Source organism: Salminus brasiliensis, chromosome 7, assembly GCF_030463535.1.
Source record: "Salminus brasiliensis chromosome 7, fSalBra1.hap2, whole genome shotgun sequence".
NCBI classification, from domain to species: Eukaryota; Metazoa; Chordata; class Actinopteri; order Characiformes; family Bryconidae; genus Salminus; species Salminus brasiliensis.
Genome location: NC_132884.1, coordinates 37,848,578 through 37,873,344, shown reverse-complemented (window position 1 = coordinate 37,873,344; position 24,767 = coordinate 37,848,578). Strand labels below are relative to the sequence as shown.

The following is a 24,767-nucleotide window of genomic DNA, read 5'->3' as shown; positions in this document are numbered from 1 at the left end:
ACCTGGTTTGGTGGTAAATCAGGGCTTAATGATGGTAAATCAGTTGAGCTGCTGCTGCTGCTGATGGAGTTGAACACATCCTCCACGCTGTGCTGGCTGGACTGGGGGGCGTCCAGGAGAAACCTGGAGGAACCGAGCTCTGTTCTTCAGACTAGCTCACCGACAAGATCTCACTACTTTCTTCAGAATGAGAAGCTCTTAATTCTTACTGGATTTATGTTTACCTGCATCTGTTCTAATGGGATCTGGAGCTTCTACAGTAAAAACACACTTATTTCACTTATTTCTGAGAGAAATGGTTTTAAACAATGGGCTTAGGTGCCAAAAACGTCTGCACAGCACTGTACATAAACATGAACGATGTCGGAAATCTTCGGCACGCTTGGTTTGAATAAACCAGGTCAAGTCTGCATCTTCAGCTTTTCAGTTTCAGCTCATCTCCATTGCCTGTTAAGAAAAAGGTACGTTCTTCACAAAACCATTATTCAGCAAAGCCCAGGATCTATTCTTTTCACGTGACATGAGTGTAATCACTTGTATGCAACTGTGTGGACACTTTTGAGCAACTAGCACACTGATCCTGGTTGTGTTTGAGTAATGATCTAATCTAATGCTAAATCTAGTGTTGCTTGTATACAGTGCACTCAATCGTTCTGCAGAGCGATGATCACCAAGCCACCTCCTGGGGTCTGCTTTTCTGCAGGGTTTATTTCCAACCTTGCCCCCTCTTGCCTGATCCTAATGTAATTCATCTAGCTAATGAAGACCTTCTAAAGAAGTTAATTAGCTTAGTTGGTGGTAGATGGTAGTGGTTGCTGGAACAAAACTTAACAAGAAGGTGAATCTCCAGGACTAGGTTGGTGACACCTGCTTCGGGGTTTGAACTACACTGGTAGTAAAACGGCATTGCTCAGATTTACAGTTTTGGATGTGTTTGAAGAAATGTGTTGGTGAGGAACCACAAAATCTTACCTGATCTACCACCAAGGCGCATCCAAAAGCCTAGGGCAGAGCTTGGTTAGTCATGGTTTTGTATGTTACCTTTAACCACTGACCACCATTCCCATTCTCATCTTTAGCTTAACATTGTCCTTGTCCAATCACAGCCCTCACATGTGTATGACATCATCTCAGAACATGCACAGAGCTTGCTGCATTTACATTCATTGCATTCAGCTGATGCTTTTATCAATGGCAACCTACAGTTGAATCCTGTTGGGCAAAAGTCTTGCCTGATGACTCTTATTGGTTTAGAGTGGTGTGCTTGCCTGGCCAGGGAAGGTGGTCTTGTTACCCAGTAGGTTTCATCAATCGTACTATGTCTTGTATGTCTTGCTAGCATAGATCAGCCATAACATTAGCACCAATGACAGACGAAGTGAAAAACACTTTTATCCTAATCTATTATCCTAATCTACAGTAGCATCTGTCAATGGTCTACATATTTGGCAGAAAGAGGTGAAGAGGTGACAGGGTCATCATGGGCATCTAAGGCTCATTGATGTGATCCATGGAGGCTCCACCTCACAACTTACAGGACTTAGGGGTCTACTGCTAATGTATAGGTGCCAGAAACCACAGGACACTTTCAGGGGTCATGTGAAGTCCATGCCTCGAATGGTGAGATGTGTTGTGGCAGCACAAGGGGGACCTACTCAATATTAGGCACTAACAGGTACTAATCTTATGGCTGACCAGTGTATTTTGAAATGGTCTAAGTAGACTGTTTAAATCCTACCTTTTAAAATCGCTATCTATCGCTACCTAATCGCACCTATGGTCACCAATAACCATAGGTGCACCACAAACCCAAGGCTTCAACCCCAAAGTTTTATTTTGTGGCCTTTAAACCATGGTCCGTTTTGTAGAATCCTTCGAGTACAGCCAGGAAATAGATTCTTCCTTCCTGGGAAACTGAAGGATCCTGCAAAACTGAACAGCCTTCAGTGGTGTAAGGATTGGTTGTGGTGTGTTTACTGTATGTCCTAATATCACAGGGCTTGTGGAGCACTCACTCATTTACTGTGTGGGCCCTTTGGCGGCGTCGAACATTTTCTTGCGGCCCTCCATTCCCGACATGGCCTCCACGTTTTTCCTCCAGTCGCTAACCTCCACTGACTTTTCCTGCAGATCACACACACAGAGACACACACAGACACACAAGTGTTCAAAAAACTGCTTTCAAGACTTTACCTTCAATTTGTTTTTCAGATTTTACCTTCTCTGTGTCCTCTTTCTTGACTGATTTGAGGTTTGCTCTCAGATCCAGAGAAACCTTGTGTTTGGAACCCAAGAGTGAGCGCAGGATGGCATCTGCGGACACCCTCACCCTCCTCAGGTTGGGCCGCTTGAACTTCCCTCTCAGGTCCAGAACTTTGATGTTCAGATCTTTTATCTGCATAAAGACGAAATATTGAAAGTTTAAACAAGGGTAAAGCTTTGTGGCGGAGGACAGTAGGGCACTGTCCAGTGTGGGGTAAACAGAAACTGAGCTTTTTATGTAGTTTTGACAACAGCATGCTTTTGTTCACTCTCTTGTGTTCCCATAGCAACATCATCTGAAATCGCTGACATCATTCAGACAGATGTTTGTTAAAATATACCATTAAAGACCATGTATTTTTTTAGTCTCCAGACGGGCGGGGGAGAACTGTTAGGAGAATAGGACAATATCCATATCCCACCCATAGATTTTAAAGCTAGATTTTTGGTTGTTTTCCATGTTTTCCATGCAGATTTATTAGAAATTAGAAATCAACTAAATGTATACATATGCACTACCAGTCAAAAGTTTAGACACACCTGGTTGAATGTGTACTGATCATCTTAAAAGGCATGTGATCCAAAAGCTAGGGTGGGCATATTGTTGTTTTCAAAAAAGAGGACGTCATGGCTGGGGGCTTTCAAGTAGACCTAAGTTGTAAATTGAACTGAAAGTGAAAAAATTTGGTCTTATTCATGTACATTGACTTACTGTAGCAGAGGAATTTCCATCCTCACACATACACACTGCCACGGTCATATAACTTACCTACTTGAAACCCTCCAGCCACAACAATGTCCTCTTTTTTAAAAAAAATGGTGGATACCCATGTGTGCCCAGTGTTTTCTAAAAAATACCCTATATATATATATATATGGACCATGTATATAATGTTTTTAAGATGACAATCAAACTTTTGACTGGTACTGGATATATAATTTCTAGTATATTTTTGCTCAATAGTTCAAATTAATTTATCACTTTTCATTAATCACATTTTATGCTGTTGGATAAACGATCACCAAACACTATCCTTTAGGTCCTTTGGAATTCTGGTCTGAAATTTAAGGAGCATTTCCATGCTGAAAAACTCCCAAAAATGTTTTTCAGTCTTCAGCTGTTGAGTTTTGGTGAGCCTGTGCTGAGCCACTGCAGCCGCAGCCTTTAGAAGTGGAGCCTGATGAGATCTGCAGCTGTTGAAGCCCATCCTTCTCAGGGTTGGAGGTGTTTTTCATACTGAGATGCTTTTCTGCTCTCCACAATTGTACAGCCTGGTTATCTGAGCTATAGCAGCCTTTCTCTCAGCTCCAACCAGTCTGGCCATTCTTTGTTTACCTCTCTCATCAACAAGGTCTTTCTTTCTGCAGAACTCCAGAGCCCTAAAAACCCAGGAGACCAGCAGTTCTAGAAATACTGAGCCATCACATTTCTCCACATTCTGATATGGTTGATGTGAACATTAGCTGAAGCTGCTGGCCTGTACTTGCATGGCTTTATGCTTTGCACTGCTGCTGCCTGATTGGCTGATTAGCTGATTAGATAACTGCATGGCTGTGTGAGGTACACATGTTTCTAATAAAGTTAACAGTAGGTGTAGTTTTATGTATTGGGCTTCAAACAGCTCAAACAGTACTAACTATTAACACTACGTTGGTTTTTAGAAGCTGTTACAGCTAGACCCTTACAGGTAACCCTGTCTGTGGGGTAGGTTGTACCATTTTCATTCATCTGCTTTCAGCCACAGGTGCTGTGAAACCAATCGGAGCAAGACTGCAAAAACCAAAACCTGCTAAGCCGTGCCCCAGACCTTCCATTAGGCCTGTTTTAAGAGTTAAACCAGGCCTGTGTGAGGGTTTTCACCTCTCTGGTATTATGTATCACTTTGGCTTCAATATCATAGCGCTCCTCATCCACTTCGTCTATTTTGGCATGAAGCTCTCGACACAGTTCCTGCAAATGAGGAGAAGAACAGACGTTATTCAATCTTCTGTCACTTCTGCTTAATTGCATCAGTTCTGCTAAATGAAGCCCGATGGGTGTGAGCAGGGCTGAGCTCCTAGTAGCAGAGTACTGGAGTACAGTGGAATACGAATGTGTTTGATGCCAGAATACCTGGAGCTCTGCGAAGGACATGCTGCTGGTCTGTAGGGGAGGAGCTTTCTCAGCCAGATACCTCTCCTTCTCCTCCTCCTTTTCTATCAGCTCCTGCTCCAGCTCCTCTTTAGCTTTAGCCACCATCAGACTCTGCCCCATAAACACACATACACACAACACAAGCCGCATGTGGAGGGAGTCTTGGTGAGTGCTTTCACGAATCCATCTCTGCATTTCTCTTTGTTTTTAGAACCGCCTAATGCTCAGGGTCTATGAGGTGTAAAATACTAAAGGCCTGCTGCTGTTTCTACATACCTTCAGCATCAGCTTGCGTGAGGCGGAAATCTTGGACTTTTTCTAGTGAATATTAAAGCAAAAGCACATGATTATGTAATCTAAGCCAAAGAAATCCAAAGAAAAGAGTTTTAACTTGAATATGTGTTTAAAATATGCGAAACATGAGGTGAGGATTCAGGTTTGAAGAGTAGAAGTGATGTTTCAAGACATTGCCTTGTATTAAAATGTGGAACCACCAAAAGCAGACATAACATCATCCTGCAAAAATCTCATTAAACTTGTTGGGAAAAATAAATGTAAAAAATACAGGCGCCACAAATGGTACTTTGAGCGATGCCATAGAAGAGTCAAGTCAAATTATTTGTGTAGCTTTTTACAACTTCTGCTGTCACAAAGCAGCTTTACATAATTAGTAATTAGTAAAAATAAAAAAAGAAATAACATAAGAGACAAGAGAAAAATCTAAGACCCCCAGTGAGCCGTCAACAGGGACAGTGGCAAGGAAAACTCCCTCAGAGCTGGAGGAAGAAACCTTGGGAGGAACCAAGACTCACAAGGGGGACCCGACCCGTCCTCCTCTGATCAGAACTATTTATTAATTATTGATAAAAGTTACCAAACCATCTGAACTGCACCCTCCTACCACTGCTACCTGTTTAATGACCATGTAAAAACCTAAACGGACTCTGCACTATTAATATCACCACTATTAACTATCTACACCATGATTAATATTTTATGATTATGATCAGAGCAGTTTAACAGTATTGATGGTTTGGTAATTTTTACCAATAATTAATAAATAGTTCTGATCAGAGGAGGACAGGTCGGGTCCCCCTTGTGAGTCTTGGTTTCTCCCAAGGTTTCTTCCTCCAGCTCTGAGGGAGGTTCTCCTTGCCACTGTTGCCATTGGCTGCTCACTGGGGGTCTTTGATCCTTCACGTCTTCTTACGTTATTTCTTTTTTTTTGACTTTCTTTCACTAATTACTATTTATGTAAAGCTGCTTTGATTCAAGAGTTTTATTGTCATATGCACAGCAGAAACAGACAGTTACGCTGTACAATGAAATTCTTACTTTGCTGTCCCTCTATTCACCAATAGATAAAGATAACAAAAAAGAAATTAACAAATAATAATAAAAAATATATACAAAATAAATAAAGTATAATAATATAAGTTGAAGTAAATAAAATGTGACGACAACAGTTGTAAAAAGTGCTATACAAATAAATCTGACGACTTGACTTGACTTGACTACTGTTGAACTGCTTAGGTGTGCAACATATTCATAATCCTAATATAATAATCATGGTGTAGCATAACTTAATATAGTCCTGGCAGTGATGGTCAGAGTAATGAGAGTAATGATAGTTAATAGTGGTGATATTATTAGTGGCAGAAGAATCACCTTTATCCATTTGGAACCATTTTTGGGAAAGGGATTGGAGATAGTGAAGATGGTAACACTCACAAATCTCTTTTACAAACTAAAGTGGTTCTTCTATGGCATTGCTCCAAACCCTGTGTAGCATCCCTAGTTTTAGGAGCGTGGTCCATTAAAATTCCCCTATTAATTAGCCCCATTTAAAACAACGAGTCAGAGTCCAGTGTTAAGTGTCATTTTAGAGGGTTTACACATCCTTAGCTCAAGGGCTGTTACGTACCTCTTGCCTGAAAAGTGAAAAGAAAAAGAAAATTCCATTAAAAACAATACATAAGAGTGAGCATATAGCATCAGGCTAAATATTCTGTACTCAGAAATACATATGCTAGAACTCATTCATCCCCCCCTCAACAGAAACATCCAATAAAATGACAGTTATGTTTATTCATTAAAATAGCACATAGCAATGCATACTGGAGACAGCCAGCTATTCTAAGAATAGCTCTCATTTGCCGAGAAGGGCCACCAGGGGAAGAGGAGATGGAAAACAAAAGAGAAACACAATCTACTCACTCCGGCATCTTTACAATGTGGATTGAACCTGGAGGACAAAAATAAAAAAGGCTTTAGTTTCTAAAGTCCAGGACCATGGGGAATGCTTTACTGCTTTCGATATGCAGACCTGTGAGGGATCGTGTTTCACTCCCCCAGCAATTCCAGAACGAAGCAATGAACGCTAACAAATTAATGCCAGTTCCACTTAGCTCCCAAATGCAGCTTAGAAATCCTTCACAATATAATGAGCATCTTTTGTGCCTCTTTTATATGAGGGGTTTGGTTGCAAAGCCATTTTCGTCTACTTTTGTAGGTTGGAATTGGGTTGTTGGGAGAAAGATTTACACATGAGAAAAGTCAGAGCAATATGATCATTAATTCACTGTTTCAATTTATGTTTAAGAGCATAAAGTGTTTTGGAATTTGACTCTTGGTTGTGTTGCTGCCATGCAAAAAAAGTACATTTTTGCCCTTTTTTTGCTTTTTTATGTAATGTAAATCTGGAAGCTGTTTTCCTACATTGTGTCAAATTTTATGATGACAGGACCAATAGAAATGCTCCAAGATGAGTTGGAGTCAAATCTTTTTACATTGACTTTCATTGAAAGTGAAGAGTTATTTTTCCTTCTCCTGTAAAGTTGCCTTTTTTGAGATAGGAGGTTTCTGTGTGACAGGGCCAATAAGCAGACTCCTATCATTCTAAAATGCCAAATTCATTCTATAGATGTACAGCCTGTCTTGAACTAACATTATCCACCATGCTGAGTGAATGTAGATGATTTTGAGACGTTCTAAAGCCCCCCTTGGACGTAACTATGAAGGAGTTTTGAGATAGGAGGTTTCTGTGTGACGGGGACAACAAGTAGGCTCCTATCATTCTACAATACCAAATTCATTCTATAGATGTACAGCCTGTCTTGAACTAACATTATCCACCACGCTGAGTGAATGTAGATAATTTTGAGACATTCTAAAGTCACCCGTGGACATAACTATGAAGGAATCTTTCAGCTGTGAGGGTTGTGTTAAGGTTGGGATTGTGAGATGTGTGGGACTGTGGGATTGTCTGGTTGTTTTTTATTGACGACCAGATTTGCGAACCACTTGATGCCCAGTTCCAAATCATCAGAAGAATCTACCCCAGCATCAAGCTGTTCTGCTTCGCATCTGTAGGCCACTTTGATGTGATGACACTAGCCGCACAAATCCCCCCACTCAGACACAGCCCAAGTTAACCCCCTAAAAAGAAAGTGTTGGCAGACACACGGTGCGTGGGGGGGTAATGGCATGCCAGCTATTTCAGACAGATAACAATCCGGCTTTCTCCTGCCCATTTCCACCAGTGCTGAGCCACAAATAGACCTGCATCGAGCCCATGTTAAAGAGCCGCAGAGCTTCAGTGACTTATATTATAGGAGCCCGATTTAAATGCCCATAGTACAAATCTGGGAATTTGCTACAAATGCTGCATAAATGTTTAAAAGCATGAAATTGGTTGAGATGCATAGGATTTTTAAAGGGAATTATATTATAAATAGAAAAAATAGCTGAATATCATCATCAAAAGCATCAAATCTATTATTGAGCATGAAATCATTGAAAAAAGATGCTATAGTTTAATGGCTGAATATTAGTCCAATCACAATACAGCTGCAAAACAACTGGAAAGAGCAGTGAGTGCTGTCATTTCTTGCCCAAGTTCTAAGTGGGTAGAAAATCTAGCAATCTGTTAAAGTTTCAAAAGCACAATCTTACCTCTGAGTGCTGCGGCGGGTGGAGTGGTGCCCCTCAGAATGATGCTCTGGAACAATGTCTCCTTTTTAAACCAGCCTCTTATTGTTCTCCACTTGCTTGTAACTGGACGATATTAATAGACTCCCACACAGAGAGAGTTCTTATCCAGCAGTTGTGGTGATAACTTTTTTTTTTGCCTCTCTGGTCGTGGTTCACCTCACCCATGACCAGTGCTTACACTGTCTACAGGAACTGGTCCCCAGTTTAGCACAATCTGTTCAAATGTGAAAAATGAAGGGAAAAAATGCCAAAATTTGAAGGAAATATCCACTAACTCAGTATTATGTAGACTATTGCTGTCTTACAAAACCTCATATCTCCAAAACAGAAACTTTACAGGTGAAGGAAAAACTTCTATGAAGGAAAAGCATTTCTATTGGTCCATTTATCATGAAATGGGACACATTGTAAAAAAAACTGTGAATGGTATTATTGAAAAGTGGACGCGGTTAGGAACCACGTAAAGTTACTGAGGAGAGTCGCTGATTGCTGAGCTCAGAGCAGAGTGCAGAAAAGTCTCCAACGCTCTGCTGACTCAATAACTGCAGAGCTCCAGACCTACAAAGTGGGACCCAGTCCATATTAATGCTTATGGAATTAGAATAGGACGTCATAAAACAGATCCTGTAGGTGTAATGTGTAGGTGTCCCAATACTTTTTGTCATATAGTGGATATCAGCTACAATCTGAGTCTCTGTGAGAGTATTTTCTCACCCTGGTTATAATCTCTGCATCAGCAGTTACAGCCAGGGTTTTTCCTTCACCAACGAAACAATTCTGCCCAGTCATCCATGGTGTGTGGTGTTGCTGAGCTCACTGGTGCATTTTACTAAGTTAGGTTTACTGTTGTTCATGTTTGAGATGACATGTTCATTGAGATTTCACTTGAACCAACACCTCTTAGGGCCTTTCTACAAATAACAGGGAAAAAGTTCACCCCTGGCCATGACAAAATAACAAATAACTTATCAGTTAATAATCCAGTTACTTTTGTGGCTGTGAAAAAAAAAAAAAAAAAAAAAAAAAATGATTGACTTTCTATGCATTTAGAAAGTCTTTAGACCCTTTCAATTTCTTCACATTTGGTTATGTTAAGGTCTTGTGATAAAATCATAAAAAAAAATTATAATCTGCAATACCCCTCTCTCAATAATTCATAATGACAAAGTGAATGTTTGCAAATTATTTATCATAGAAAGCTCTAAACTTTCACATGGGCATAAAAATGTAACCTTTCACATGGACGTTCAGACCAGTATTCAGTATATAATCCCATTTCTCTTGATCATCTTGAGATGGTTCTGCACTTTGATTGAAATCCACCTGTGGTATTTGCAGTTGATTGGGCATCATTTGTAAAGACACACACCTGTCCACATAATGTCTCACAGCTGACAATGCATATCAGAGCAAAAACCAAGCCATGAGGAGGAAAGAACTGTCTGTAGAGCTTAGAGACAGGATTGTGTCTACATAATATTCTGCTGCACTGAAAGTTTCCGAGACACAGGGGCCTCCATAATTCTTTAATGGAAGAAGTCTGGAACAACTAGGACTCTTCCTAGAGCTGGCCTCCCCACCAGACTAGTAATTGGGGAGAAGGGCCTTGGTAAGAGAGCTGACCATTCTAGCTGAGCTCCAAAGATCCTGTGTGCAGATGGGAGAAACATCCAGAATGTCAACCATCACCGCAGCACTCTTTATGGTTTTATGGCAGAAATGTCGGTCCACCGATGGTCCCCGTCCAACCTGACAGAGCTTGAGAGGATCTTCAGAGAAAAAATGGCAGAAAATCCCCAGATCCAGGTGGGCATCATACCCAAGAAGACTGGGTCTGTAATCTCTGACAAAAGGAGCTTCCATGAAGCACTGAGTAAAGTGTCTAAATACTTTTGTCAAGGCTGTATTTTAGTTTTTGCATTACTATTTGCTCTAGAAGGTGTTGCTGGAGACATCTGCATGCCCACAGAGAAGCCAAAGAGTCACTAGTAATGACTAAGCTATTAGAGATGCTCTGGGTCTCAGTTCCCCTGTGCGGCCCTGCCTCTGATTAATATATTAACTGCAGACAGCTCTAATCTTTCTGCTTTGATGACAGGAATGTAATATGGCCCATTCACTGGAGTGGCTAAACATAGAGCATCGTGCCAGCTGATGCTGCCACTCGTGTCCTGTATTAAGAACTTATCGTTGTCTACGTCTTATCGATTAGCTGCAGTTGCCGTCTTTGCTGAAGAAACGTACAGGAAACCATCAAACACAGTGACCAGTAAATTACTGTTACTAATCTATGGGTGTGTGTGTTGAGTTGATGTTTGTTTCTAGGCATTGTTTCTTCCACTATAAATCAAGGCCAAGCTGGGTGATTATCAGTTATCAGTCATATCACTTTTGGCTGCTGCCCTCAAGGGAGGCATCAGCATTAGCTTTGTTTGGGCTGTGATTAGGGAATGGAATATGACTCAGATACTGGAAGCATCCTCACTTGCTGTGCCAGTAGACCCTCCCTCAGATATTACCAGTGAAAGAGAGATCGAGAAACCCTCCCCACTTCTGAGAAACACCTGTTATGTCCACTGGCAAGGTAGTGGCTGTGGGATATAGCAAATGCAGGATGTGTTTTTTGACCAAAGACCATCAATTTCAGCTACAGTGTGAGCTGGAATCAACTGGAACTACCAGCTTTCAGTTGCAGATCCCATCAGAACAGATGCAAGTGAACATAAATCCAGTAAAAAGGAACAAGAGCTTCTCATTTTGAAGAACACAGCTCAGTTCCTCCATGCTTCTCCTGGACGCCCCCTCCCAAGTCCAGCTAGCACAGCGTGGAGGATGTGTTCAACTCCATCATCATCATCATCAGCAGCAGCATTAAGCCCTGATTTACCACCAAACCAGGTGTTGATCTGAGGAGAATACTAGAAGACTCCATGAGGAGAACTCTGGAGATGTTCTAATGATGAACACAGTGATGGAGAACCTCCACCACTTTCTGTAGGAGTGTCATTATTAGAGTTTATTATAACATGAGTGTTTTACTGAGGAACTAAACACTTACTGCTCAGATAAGGAGCCTAAAACTCTATGCTCAGTACTGTATTGTATATCACACACACATTCCTCATTGTTGAGTCCTGTAAACTGTAGCCGCTCAGGCAGCAAAATGCCACCTCTTTTATATATAGATCTAAGATTAACATCCAGGACCTTATGACCTGTAGCGGGCTTAGTGACCCAGCCAGCTAACTCGCTCTGCTCAGCTTTGTGTCATGAACATGCCAGTGCTTTGTTGGCTCACTCTTTCCAAACTGTAAATTTCATTTATTTTTAGCTCGGCCCTCTCTCTCATGAGTCAGCCTGCTCGAACTATTCCAAAGCTGCAGCGCTAATTAATTGTGATTTACAAGGAGCTCTGCTGTAGGTTAAATTAGAGGACCATCAGTATCTATGTTGACTTTACCCTAGGTCAGTAATCTACAGTAAAGATGATGAGTGTAGAGATAATGACTAATGCACTTATGGTATACTAACGTTATTGATAGCATTCCTGTCGTGCAAAAAATCTGTAATGTCCAAAAGGGCAACTTGTAAAGAACCTTCTTCAAAATTTCATGCAATGTAAGAAACAACTGCCAAATTTAAATTATGTCAAAAAGTAAAAAAAAATTATGTATTTTGTACAACAGTGATAATATGTAAATAGGAACACAATTGGCACTGAAGCCCAGAAGACAAGGTTGATGTGGCGCCCTCTGGTGGCAGAAAATAAGATTTTTTTACCCTTCATTTAATAGTTTGGGGATGCATGTATATATATATATATATATATATATATATATATATATATATATATATATATATATATATATACACACACACACACACACCATAGCACCACCATAACAGATCTGACCATTTAAGGCATGGACTCCACAAGACCTCTGAAGGTGTCCTGTGATATCTGGCACCAAGACATTATCAGCAGATCCTTTAAGTGCTGTAAGTTGTGAAGTGGGCAGGGCCACTATGAGCATCAATGAGCCTTAGGTGCCCATGACTTTATCGCTGGTTCACCGGTTGTCCTTTTCTTGGAGTACTTTTGGTAGGTACTGACCACTGCATACCAGAAAACACCCCACAAGACCTACCTGATAATTGGGAGATGTTCTGACCCAGGCGTCTAGCCGTCACAGTTTGGTTCTCAGAGTGTCAGAGTGTCTCAGAGGGTCAGAGTGTCTGAAGTTGCCAATTTTTTTCTGCTTTTAACACCAACATCACCTTCAGGAACTGACTGTTGACTTGCTGCCTAATATGTCTACCCCTTTACAGATGCCACTGTAGATGAAGATAATCAGTGATTATACCATTAGGCTTATACTGGCATTTGGAAGATGAAACAAGATGTTCTGTGAAGTAAATTACACTGTACTGAGAGAGTACATTAAAGTAATGAGACTTTTAATGACTTTTAAGAGGCCTAGTAAAGAACACCAAGTATCATTTCTATTGAACATACTTAAGTTGCCCTTGAAGCAGAGTTATTAATGTTATGTTTGATATTATTATATTTGTATATATGATTTCTATTTAAAATACCACAACCGCAGCCACACAGAACATATACTGGGCCTCTGCACTATAACTTCCATGTTGTGGGAGTCATGCTTCCTAACAGTGTTCATAAAAAGGTTTGGGCACGCTGAATTTCCAGTGCCCTTAGTAAAAGCAATGGGATTTTCACTGGGTCTTTTTGAGTTTTTGAGAGAAACTTTTTTTTGGTTCTGTGAGATTTCTGGTCATTTTGCCTCACTGCTCTTTTGGGGTCTGCCCTCAGATTTTTAATGATATTCAGATTGAGTAACTGTGAGGGCCATGGCAAAGCCCTTAGCTCATGCTCTTATCCCCTTAAAAAGCCTAAGGCCTGCCGGTGGGCCGAGGTTTGTACAGACGTCCCTGTAGTTACTGAGTAATAAACCATAGTGCGAAATTAGCCTTGGAGTGTTAAGGGGTCAAGATAGTGGATTATGAGGGGTGTGTAGAGTCATTATCCCGGTGTAGAAGCTCATCCTCTTCCCTTTATTCATCTTCACCTTTTTCACAGAGGATGTGATGCTTGATGTTTACTTCCAGAATTTGCTGGTATTTAATTGAATATGTTCTTCCCTCAGCCAGTAAAATGCTCTACGTGCCACTGGCTGCAGGACAAGTCCAAACCATTTGTGTTTAACAGTTGGAGAGGTGTTCTTTTCATAAATTCAGCACCTAACTGCAGGACTGGATTCCAAATTGTCAATCAAATTTGTTTAGATGCTTCTTTAAAAACCTCTGATGCTGAATTTTGTGTTGAGGATGTAGGAAAGGATTTCTTCTGATGACTCCTCCATGAAGGTCATGCTCATGCAAGTGTCACTGCACAGTAGAATAGTGCACTGCCACACCCAGGTCAATGAACTTTAAGGCACCTAATGCCTATTTCATATTATTGTGCAATTACAGGCAATAAACTATTCATAAATATAAGGCAGCCTTCAAATAAAGTGTCACAAAATAATGATTTCACGTAGGCTGCAATATGCAAATAGGGCCTATGACCAATCACAGTGTTTTTTGACCTGCTTGACCAATCACGGCTCCAAACGAGTGGTTTTCATTGATTTAAGTATACATATAATCCAACCAGATGATATGGTCAATATAATGCCAGACAGTCCTTAACCATGTCCACCATGATTAGTGATTCATCACCATGACCACAATATATAATTATACAGCTGCAGTGTACTGTGATATGCCTCTTTGTCCATGTCAGTGAGGCCCTCGCCGGGCCGGTGACAGGCTCGGACAGATAAGCACCCATTGTTTCTTGACAACACTCACCGCTTTTTGATGTCGTAATGATGTCAGAAGTAAACAAACGGGTCATCTCCTTGGATTGGCTACAAATGCAGTGTTTATCTTGCTCTCGCTCGAGCCATGAAGCTTATAACAGTATAAAAAGACTGAAACAGCCTTTAGAATATTGTCTACAGTGATTCCTTTATTCAGATTTCACAAACCCCCCACATGACCCCAATATATAATATGCAGTGTTTATTCAGGTGGTCAGCGAAATGTGGAGCTCACCTACACCACAAGAATGTAACTCTGCTGCTTAGGTGAAACAAGAAAGCATGTTTTATGTTTTCACTGTAATAAATTAGCTCTTCTTTGTAGAAAAAATGAATTCATTATTTAAAAAAGGGGAAATTAAATCCCAGTAGATATAATTAGCTCGTAGCCATTAGTGTGTTGCCATGCCACTTCTGGGATGTGGTCTGTGTAAAGCGCTGGCTTAAAAAAGAATTTCAACATTTCAAAGCATTTCTGTGAGTAAAATGCATGCATTTAAGACTCTGACTACAGCGCTGGCTGTAGAAGCTGGAGGATCTTCACTGGGCATGGGCTAAAGCTCCTGCTCCCTGACCAAATCCAAAACCCTTTGGTCCGAAATTCTTAGCGTAGCACCCTGTGGATCCAAAGCAAAACAAGCACAAAGTTATCCTCTACTTAACATACTGTATTAAAATCCACAGCATTAATTAGAGCAGTGATATTAGTCCTTTTCGTCGCTGTCCAATGAAAACCATGTATCTCCATTTTTGGCCGTTTTTAGTTTTCTCCATGGTTTGAACCCTGTGGCTGCTTCTGTACACTGTGTAAATAATTCTGAATGAATGGACCAATAGAAATAAACTCAATAAACTGGAATAAACTCACTTATTTTGCATTAACGTGAATTCAACATTAAGAGCATTTTAATTTTCTCCTGTAAAGTCAGCATGTTTTTCATTGGACATTGATGACATTTCATCATTACTTTTAACACATTGATGCACCGTTCTAACAACAGAATAAGCTTTGAATACCCAGAATGCAGCTAAGTGTACAGTACTAAAAATATTTGGAATAATTCAAAATAAATTATGAAATGATCAATATCACACTATAATTCTCTATTGTCATATATTCTGGACAGTGTTTTTATTTTATCCTCATTCTTGATGTTATTGAGCTTATTCAGTCCTTATTCATCCAGAATCCCTCACAGCTTCATTAGTTATTACTGACACTTCCTACACTGGCCCATAAACAATTCCACACTTTCTTTGCAACAAAAGTTAAAAAAAAGTGGTGGTGTGGTCTTTACTGACCTGGGCTATTAAAAAATAAAATAAAATAAAATAAAAATAGTGAAATGTACATGACAGCATTGATATTTTCAATGGCTCTCAATAGTAGTATATTGTGTGTGAGTGTAGGAAAGTGGAATCCTGACCTTTGCAGTAGACTTCGCCATCCTTATCAGCTACAGTGGTGGACTCCAGGCTCTTGCCACACTTAGCGCACCTGAAGCAGCTCTTATGCCATGACTAGAAAGACAAACCCAAAAAAGAAACACTTTATGCTTATTGTTTTTCCTTCCTATCTCTAAATTCCTTCCCGTGTTTTATAGAGATCCATAATATAGGCAACACTGAAGTTGTGTTAGGAGATAAAAGCAGCATGGAGAATATTGTGGGTTCACTTACATTACCAGCTCCCACCACCTTTTCTGCTGCATAAACAGCTTTGCCACAGCGGGGACACGCCTCAGAACTGCCGAACTTCTGCGCGTACTTTGAGGGATTGGGGTTGTTGGTAGGACGATGTGGTCCTTGTCTAAGAGTTAAACACATCAGCTTTGAGTATGTGGGGTAAGCTGAAGAATTAAAGATAACACAGAGGCAAATACAGTATGTTGGAGATAAAGGCCTCATTCTTATCTCTGCATTTTCCATTCATTCATTCTCCAAGACATGCATTTCCCTTCACACTGAATATAACTGGTCAGCTAAGATGTGTGATGGCCAATGTTTGCTTCCTCAGTTTTTGTGCTGGGGCTACAAAGCCAAACACTGGCCTCAAACTGCATTGAGTTGTTCTTAAAGCGGCCATAAAGTTCAGTATTTCATTATGTTCAGTATTGTAAGCTGTTTTTGACGTATAATTAGTAAGTATAGCAGCTTAGGTTGGGTGAAAAAAGGCCTTAATGCAATTTTACAAGCCTGTTTACCACCCTGTTATTTTGACTCTGAACGAAATTCATAGGGCAAATTTCATAGGGCAACATAGGGCATTTAGCAGATGCTCTTATCCAGAGCGACTTATAAAAGTGCTTTGCTATTTACCCAAAAAAAACCTCAACTAGTTTGAATAGGCTACAAATTATTACCTCTAAGTTTAGACTCTACTAAACACAAGTCACTAAGGTGACCACTCTACTTTTCGCCCAAGTACTCTTGGAAGAGGTGGGTCTTCAGTCTGGGTTTGAAGACAGCGAGCATTGGACTCTGCTGTTCGGACACCCAGTAAAAGCTTGTTCCACCACTTTGGTGCCAGAACAAAAAAAAGTCTGGTTACCTGTCTTTAGTGGATTTTGAAGAATTGGCGGGTCGAACCGAACCGTACTTGAAGCTCGAAGGGTGGGTTATATGGTGGGCTTTTGAAAAAAATGCTGAGCTCAGTTTTTATTATTATAGGTGTTTTACATCGATATATTGGTATATATATATTGCACAGTGCTGGCGAATATATCTACGACGATGGGCGTGGTGGTCTCGAAATTAGGTGTGTTCAGGTCAACTTCTGCCGTATTGCAATGAAAAACAACCGAAAACAACCCATGCAGGGTTTGCAGAGGTCAGATTTTGAATGTGATTACAATGGGCACTATTATCCCACAATGCAATGCAAAACTGAAAGGGAGGAGCTGCTCATGTCTGGAACAAGTAGAAGAAAATGACAGATAACGATGCAACTATGGCGACAGCAGCAGCTGGATATACAGTATGTTGGCATAGCAACACTTCATCACTTCCTGTTAGTGCAAAATTGGTTGGTACATTAAACCTTTTGAAAAAAGTAACCTGCCAAACCCACACTATTAAGATCAGTATATTGTACATATTTTTTATTTATATTAATAGTGTGTAGTACACAATTAGGACATTCGGTTATGTTAGCCTCTTCGCTCCAGTGCAAGCTAAAAAAGCAAACCTTGGACACTCATGGATTCCACATATTTCTGGTTCATTAGCTGCAGTTTGGATAAGAGGGACATATAAATATGTGTGTGTGTTCAATTCCCCATTGAACACACCAATAAGAGTCCTTGGGCAAGACTCCGAACACTACATTGGCCCACCTCTGTAATACGAGTAACATTGTAAGTCACTCTGCATGAGAGTGTGAGCTAAATGCCCTAAATATAATGTAAAAAAAGTTAAAAGAAAGAAAGAAAAAAATATATAAATATATATATAACCCCCCCCCCAAAAAAAAAAAAAAAAAATGATACTGAGGCAAGTATAATGTTATAACTGACAGTACACTCTCTTTCCATTCATCCACTCTCTCAGCAATCTACTGAAAACCAAACCCTTATATTATAGAGGCTATTCAAATCCTCTACTTACTCTGCTGGTTTAATTCCCAGTGCTTCACCCGTGTCCATGCTCAAGGTCCCTGCCCCACCTCCAAAACCATAGCCTTTTGGGCCATATTTCTTGCCATAGCAGGACTTGCAGTAGATCTCGTCCACGTGTACGGCCACTGTGGTGCTGTCCAAGTTCTTTTTGCACACCACTGTGAGGAAACGAGAAGGAAACATTCCACTGCTGCTGAGTTACAGCCAGCTAAGCCTTTTAAGGTATTTATCTGCTGTTTTAAAAAAACAACTTGGAAAAAGCAGGGGGGTTCTGTTCAGATGGTGGGGATTTGCACAGCCTACTGTTCAGTCAAGTCTAGAACTACTCTGGAAAAAGTGACATCCCGGCAATGATCTCAAGTGTTGTTGATTATGTCTGATATTTCTCATTTTGAGGCCGTTGAGGGGATGAGATGATTACGTAACTAATTTGTAGACGTTCTGTTCTTGTTTTCACTCATTTTCTGTCTTATTTGTGCTTGATTATATTGACAGATAATTTTGCTTGTGTCAAATTCTAGTTATTGAATCATGTAAAATCATGCACATTATATATAACCCAACAGCAAAGTGTTTTTTATATTTGTAGATTATTCTAGTCATTCTTATAATCTGATCACGAGAGATATTAGATATATTCACCTCACAAGACATTTAAGAGGTGCCAGGATGTGCCTATCTAGCAGTTCAGTACTTTTCTATGGACTATCCTGAGATGTGAGATGTGGGCCAAGTACAGGATTCCACTAATGTGGAATATAAACAACTGCACCATTAAACTAAAGAGTTCTGTTTGGTACTGAAAAAGGCTCTTCTCAGTAGTGGACAACAGTGGAACCCTTTTTGGTGCTGTATAGAACCATTTACAAGTTAATATCCTAATACATGATAAACCATTTAACCAGACAATAAACCATTTATTTATTCATTCAAATGGTGGTTTGAGGTGTCATGGTTCTAGATAGTTACGCAATCATGTGAAGAACCCCTTTTGTAAGAGTGCAGAGAAAGTGACTGGGTCAGAATTGTTCACACTTGGTGGTACCTGCACAGAAATCTATTCACTAAATAGATTTCTGTGCAGGTACAAAAACATAGAATACAAAAACATGGTTACTATTTTCTCAAATTCAGAAGAACATGCAGGGTGTTGTAAGGCAAAAATAGACCCTTAGCTTTTTCACATTTACCACTATTTTAGAAGTCCTATATTAGGACTATACTATAATAATAATAATAATAATATAAGCATATCTCATTTTATCAGCCTTGGCCTAATCTTGGTATGTGCCATAAAAAAACTGCTGCCAATATCGTCTACACTGTCTAATATGTGGCCTAATATGTGACCTCTGTTCACTGCCACCTTAATCACTTCGCCAGGCCTTAGTTTGCCCTCAGAAACTGTACAGTTTAAGAGAACCCATTAAAAAAGTCCTCGCCTGAGCAGTTTTGGCTCGACGCTATGCTAACTTGCTCCATTCAGCAACAGCACAAGTTTATCACTGACATACTGGTACTACTTGTTTATACAGACACACACACACACATGCTCTCATCTGTTGGCCTGTGTTGAGTGTTAGAGTGAAGCACACACTGGAGTCCCATATAAGGTAGACCCAGCCACAGTGACGTCCGTGTACTGACCTCCTAATATGGGCATGCTTGTAAAAGTAGAGGAGGCTTAGATGCTTGCGACCTAAAGGAAGCCAAGGCATGCAGCCTCTCACTCCGGACGTCTCGGAGGATCTCATCGCATGCTGCTACTGTCAGAGTTTCAGAATTAGATCAGAAGATCACAAACACGCAGGCGGCCGTGTCCCTTAAGCATAATGCCTTGTTATGGAAGCGGAGAGGTTTGCTGGCCGGGAGCAGAGAGAGGTGACTTACTGCAAAGAAAGCAGGACTTGTGGAAATACTTCCCCTCACACTGGACTTCCTCTGCAAAGTACACAGTCTTCTGGCAGCAGCCACACCTGTTTCCCCCTCCGAGTGGCATCCTGAACACACACACCATTTACAGCCACAGCACAGATTATGGGTTGATTAGCATGGTCAATAATTTCAGTAGGTTTTGCTGTACTTAAGCAATGACAGAAAACCTGCTGACCTCAAATGTGCATATAATAGAAGTCAATGGGCACTTGCTTCAATTCCCGCCTATCAGCTTTTATTATTCTTATTTATAAGTTTGTCTTGACTTCTTTTTCTTTAGTACATGAAAACTGCAGTCGGTAGTGACCACATGCTGGTCCTGCAAATGTGACGTTTGAAAAATGCTGGAGTATTCCTTTAAATTGTCCGCTGTGGACGGAAAACACTTGTCTCAGGAGAGTAGATGGTATCTATATCATGGCATAACTACGCAGTGATAATTCTGATTAACTCACCATATAGTAAACAGGAAAGCAAGATACACAGACACTGTTTGTGAAGTGTTTTCGAGGGAAGCCTTTTTGTTTTTTTGACAGGGCCGACATTATGCAACTTCCATTAATTCGGCGTCAGCGAGGACAACCGCACACAATCCTTTAGAATTTCAGTTTCACATATCGCAAAATAAGAACGTCAGAATTAACTGCTCTGGCTGTGACCCCTCTGTAGCCTGTTGCATTGTGGACTGCCTGTTTATTACAGTACACTGTATTACAGCCTACTACCTGTTTATTACAGTACACTGTATTACAGCCTACTACCTGTTTATTACAGTACACTTTATTACTATATACTACCTGTTTATTACAGTACACTATATTAATATATACTACCTGTTTATTACAGTACACTGTATTACAGCCTACTACCTGTTTATTACAGTACACTTTATTAATATATACTACCTGTTTATTACAGTACACTGTATTACAGCCTACTACCTGTTTATTACAGTACACTTTATTACTATATACTACCTATTTATTACAGTATACTGTATTAATATATACTACCTGTTTATTACAGTACACTGTATTACAGCCTACTACCTGTTTATTACAGTACACTTTATTAATATATACTACCTGTTTATTACAGTACACTTTATTACTATATACTACCTGTTTATTACAGTACACTATATTAATATATACTACCTGTTTATTACAGTACACTGTATTACAGCCTACTATCTGTTTATTACAGTACACTATATTACTATATACTACCTGTTTATTACAGTACACTGTATTACAGCCTACTACCTGTTTATTACAGTACACTATATTAATATATACTACCTGTTTATTACAGTATACTGTATTACAGCCTACTGCCTGTTTATTACAGTGCACTATATTGCTATATACTACCTGCTTATTACAGTAAACTGTATTAGACCTGGCTACCTTTTAATTACATTATACTGTATGACAGACTACCTGTTTATTGCAGTATACTATATTAATATATACTATCTGTTTATTACAGTACACTGTATTAACACATACTACCTGTTTATTATAGTATGCTGTATTATAGTCAACTACCTGTTTATTACAGCACACTGCCAGATCTGTTAAAAGCCTGAATGGATGTCACATGTGAATCATCAGTATCACTGACCTGCAGTTAGTGTGCCGCTGGTGCTCTGGGTGGACGAAGTTCAGGAACAGTTGTGATCAGTTCAGAGACGTTCTCGCTACTATAAGGCAGAGGAGGATGTGTGTGAGAGGGAGAGAGAGCGGGAGAGAGTGGGTGGGACAATGGAAGCAGAGCAGAGAGGGAGCGAGAGGAGAGAAGGGCAACTCCCTGGAATGACGCAGATTTCTGTCATTCCTGACTTTCATCTGGTTCCTCTCACAGCCCAGTTAAACACAACTATGCAGAGTTTTCTGCCACAGCAATCCTCTTAAATCGCAGGCGTGCTCTTCACTCACTTCTGTAATGTACAGCTCAGCAGCCCAAGTGGAGTTAATCTGAAACTAGTGTTAGCAGAGGAACTGAGATGTGGGCCGAGTACAGCCTTTTGCAGTTCCACCGAAGTCGCTCAGACGTAAACACAGTCATTCAGAGTGGTTGGGTGGGCGCCATGCTGCGCTTTAATTCTGTGCTGTAGTCCTGATCCTTGTTCTTTTCAATAGTGGACTACAGTGGGACCCTTTCTGGTGCTGTACAGATGCATCTACAAGACCCAAGAACCATGTGACCTGGTGAAGAACCATTTATGAATTCAGATCAGATCAGATCACGGTTATTGTCATGTCACTAGGGGTCAACAGGGGTGTAAGGTGAGTGAAAAACATAGGTGCATCGTCCCTCACAGTTATAAATATATACACACAATATATACACATATGTGTATACTGGACTACTGTATAGTGCACTGCCCTGATTTACAGCTATAAGTTATGAAATAAACAGATGCACACATTACTATTTACATATGGGCCTATTCACCGATCGGCCATAACATTAATACCACCGGTGAATTGAAAAACAGTGAGTATCTTCATCTACAGTGGCATCTATCTGTCACAGGGGTGGGATCTGGGAGTCAGTTCTTGAAGGTGATGTTGGTGTTAAAAGCAGGAAAAACAGGCAAGAGTAAGAATCTGAGCCACTTCGACAATAGCCAGACTGCGATGTCTAGATGACTGGGTCAGAATATCTCAGAAACATCAGGCAGGTCTTGTAGGGTGTTCCTGGTATGCAGTGGTCAATACCCACCATAAGTGCTCAGAAAAAGAACAAGCAGATGAACCGTCGAAAGGGTCATGTTGTGCCAGATGTGCCAGATACCACTGGACACCCTCAGAGGTCGTATGGATCCCATGCCTCAACATGTCAGCACTGTTTTGGTGGCTCAATTGGGAACCCGACTGAAAGGAGGGTCAGCAGGGTCATGAACACCTAAAGCTCATTGATGTGATCCATGGAGGTCCCACCTCACAACTTACAGGACTTAAGGGGTCTGCTGCTAACCTCTTGGTGCCAGAAACCACAGGACCAAACCTCCAGACCACACCACAAATGGTCAGCTCTATTATGCTGGCAATAGGACAAGGAGACCTGCTCAATTTTAGGCAGGTGATACTAATGTTATGGCTGATCCGATCAATATATATAATTGATTGGGGGGAAAGAGTGAGTCTTAGTGATGTGCAGTGTGACTGGGCTGTCCGTTCGAGTTCCAGGATGCTATTTAAGGTGCTTCTCTACATACAACCACTGTCTTTATAAAAAAAAAAAAAGGCCTTGAATTTGTACACTGGTGGTGAATCAATAGATGTCCAAAGAGTTGAATGATACATGAGACACTTTCTTGTAGATTTTCTAAGGAATTTATGCAGAGAGCTACATACCGGATGTGGTGAGGCAAAAATAGTCCCTTTTAAAAACATGTTTTCAGATTTGCTGCCATTATATTAAATAAAGTGGCTATATTTGTGTTGTGGACACTGTGGCCCTTGGTTGCAATCACCTGGTTCCTATCACCAGTCTGAATGGCTTTGTTTGCATCTCAGTGATTGAATTAGGCAGGAATTTTGAAAACTGGTGGAATTCCCTGTTAAGGAGTCAAGCTACTGATCCAAGCAGGCTTTGTCCACAGATCATAATAAGCATTGGTTCATTCCATGGATATTTCTGGGCCCTTTCATGTCTAATAACTAGATACTAATGGATGAAGACTTTGGATGAAGAGTGAAGACCTGATTTGTATAAATATAGATGTATCGTATATTGATCGTATATGGATATATTGGTATGTGGTTCAGTGCAGAAGGTCCTGATAGTGTACGCTGTGTTAGAGGCTTGGCTGTATTTCCATACAAGGTGTTTGTTATGATAAACCGAGCCAGTGTGAGTTTAGCTCACTCGCCTAATTACTCACTCTCTCCACAGAGCAGATAGTCTATCTACTCCATTCACATAAAGACAAGCTCACATTTGTGATACAATACAGAAGTGCTGATTTACATATTCCTATCAGCCATATCATTAAACTCCCCTGCCTAATATCCTGTAGCCCAGCTCTAAGCCATTGAGGCACAAACTACATACGTCAGCAGGAACTTTTTCATTGACCACTGCATACCAGAACCCCCCCACAAGACCATAACATTAAAACCACCTGCCTAATATTGAGTAGATCCCCCTTGCATGCCAAAACAGATCTGACCCATTGAGGCATGGACATCAAAATACCTCTAAAGGTGTCCTGTAGTATCTGGCAACAAGACGTTAGCAGCAGATCCTTTCAGTCCTGTAAACTGTGAGGTGGGGGCTCCATGGATCACATTATATATCCTTGGGCATCCATGACCCTTGACTTTCCTTGGAGCACATTTGGTAGGTACTGACCACTGCATACTGAAAACACCCCACAAGACCTGCCTGACGTCTGATGTTTTGGAGATGATCTGACCCAGTTGCCTAGACACCGCTTGGAGCTTGTCAAAGTGGCCCAAATTTTGGGATGTGTTTGAACAAGAGATTCACAGCACGAAAGTGCTCCTGAAAAATCTGCTGGAAGGACAATCATGTCTGCATGGCTTATGGAAATTATAGAATTAAGAATAAATAACCCAGATTTTGAGAGCAAAAAGAAACCCTACCCACTATTAATATAGTATTCCTAATGAAATGCTTGGTCACTGCCTTTCTGACCCGGGGGTCGCAAGTTCAAATCTCGAGCCATGCCGCTTTGCCATCAGTGGCCAGAGTCTGAGAGAGCACAATTGGCTGTTCTCTCTCCAGGTGAGTAGATGGCGCTCTCTTCCCACATTACTCTTAAGCGATGTTGGCTGGAACAGGCATCTATTAGCTGGTGCGGTGGAGCCGGGGTCCAAGCGTTTTTTTTTTTGAGCATGTCGGCTGCCCAGAGATGTTGCATCAGGTGGCGGCGGTTCGAAAAAAGAGGTGGCTGGCTTCACA

The 24,767-nt window shown here is 40.7% G+C and overlaps 2 protein-coding genes across 2 annotated transcripts; both read right to left on the bottom strand.

The window, feature by feature from the left end:
- Positions 1-388: 388 nt before the first annotated feature.
- Positions 389-9,739, bottom strand: tnni1b (troponin I type 1b (skeletal, slow)). The gene is made up of 7 exons (XM_072683168.1): positions 9,713-9,739; positions 4,673-4,714; positions 4,376-4,507; positions 4,124-4,213; positions 2,219-2,395; positions 2,016-2,124; positions 389-447 (listed from the first exon to the last, which is right to left on the bottom strand). Exons 1-6 carry the CDS (start codon positions 9,737-9,739, stop codon positions 2,020-2,022), a joined length of 573 nt encoding a protein of 190 aa, XP_072539269.1. The 3' UTR covers positions 389-447; positions 2,016-2,019.
- A 4,667-nt stretch (positions 9,740-14,406) lies between these two features.
- On the bottom strand, positions 14,407-21,561 carry csrp1b (cysteine and glycine-rich protein 1b). The gene is made up of 6 exons (XM_072684850.1): positions 21,456-21,561; positions 19,785-19,894; positions 17,884-18,052; positions 15,958-16,087; positions 15,705-15,798; positions 14,407-14,894 (listed from the first exon to the last, which is right to left on the bottom strand). The coding sequence occupies exons 2-6, from the start codon at positions 19,891-19,893 to the stop codon at positions 14,818-14,820; spliced, it is 579 nt and encodes a 192-aa protein (XP_072540951.1). The 5' UTR covers position 19,894; positions 21,456-21,561; the 3' UTR covers positions 14,407-14,817.
- Between the last annotated feature and the right edge of the window lie 3,206 nt (positions 21,562-24,767).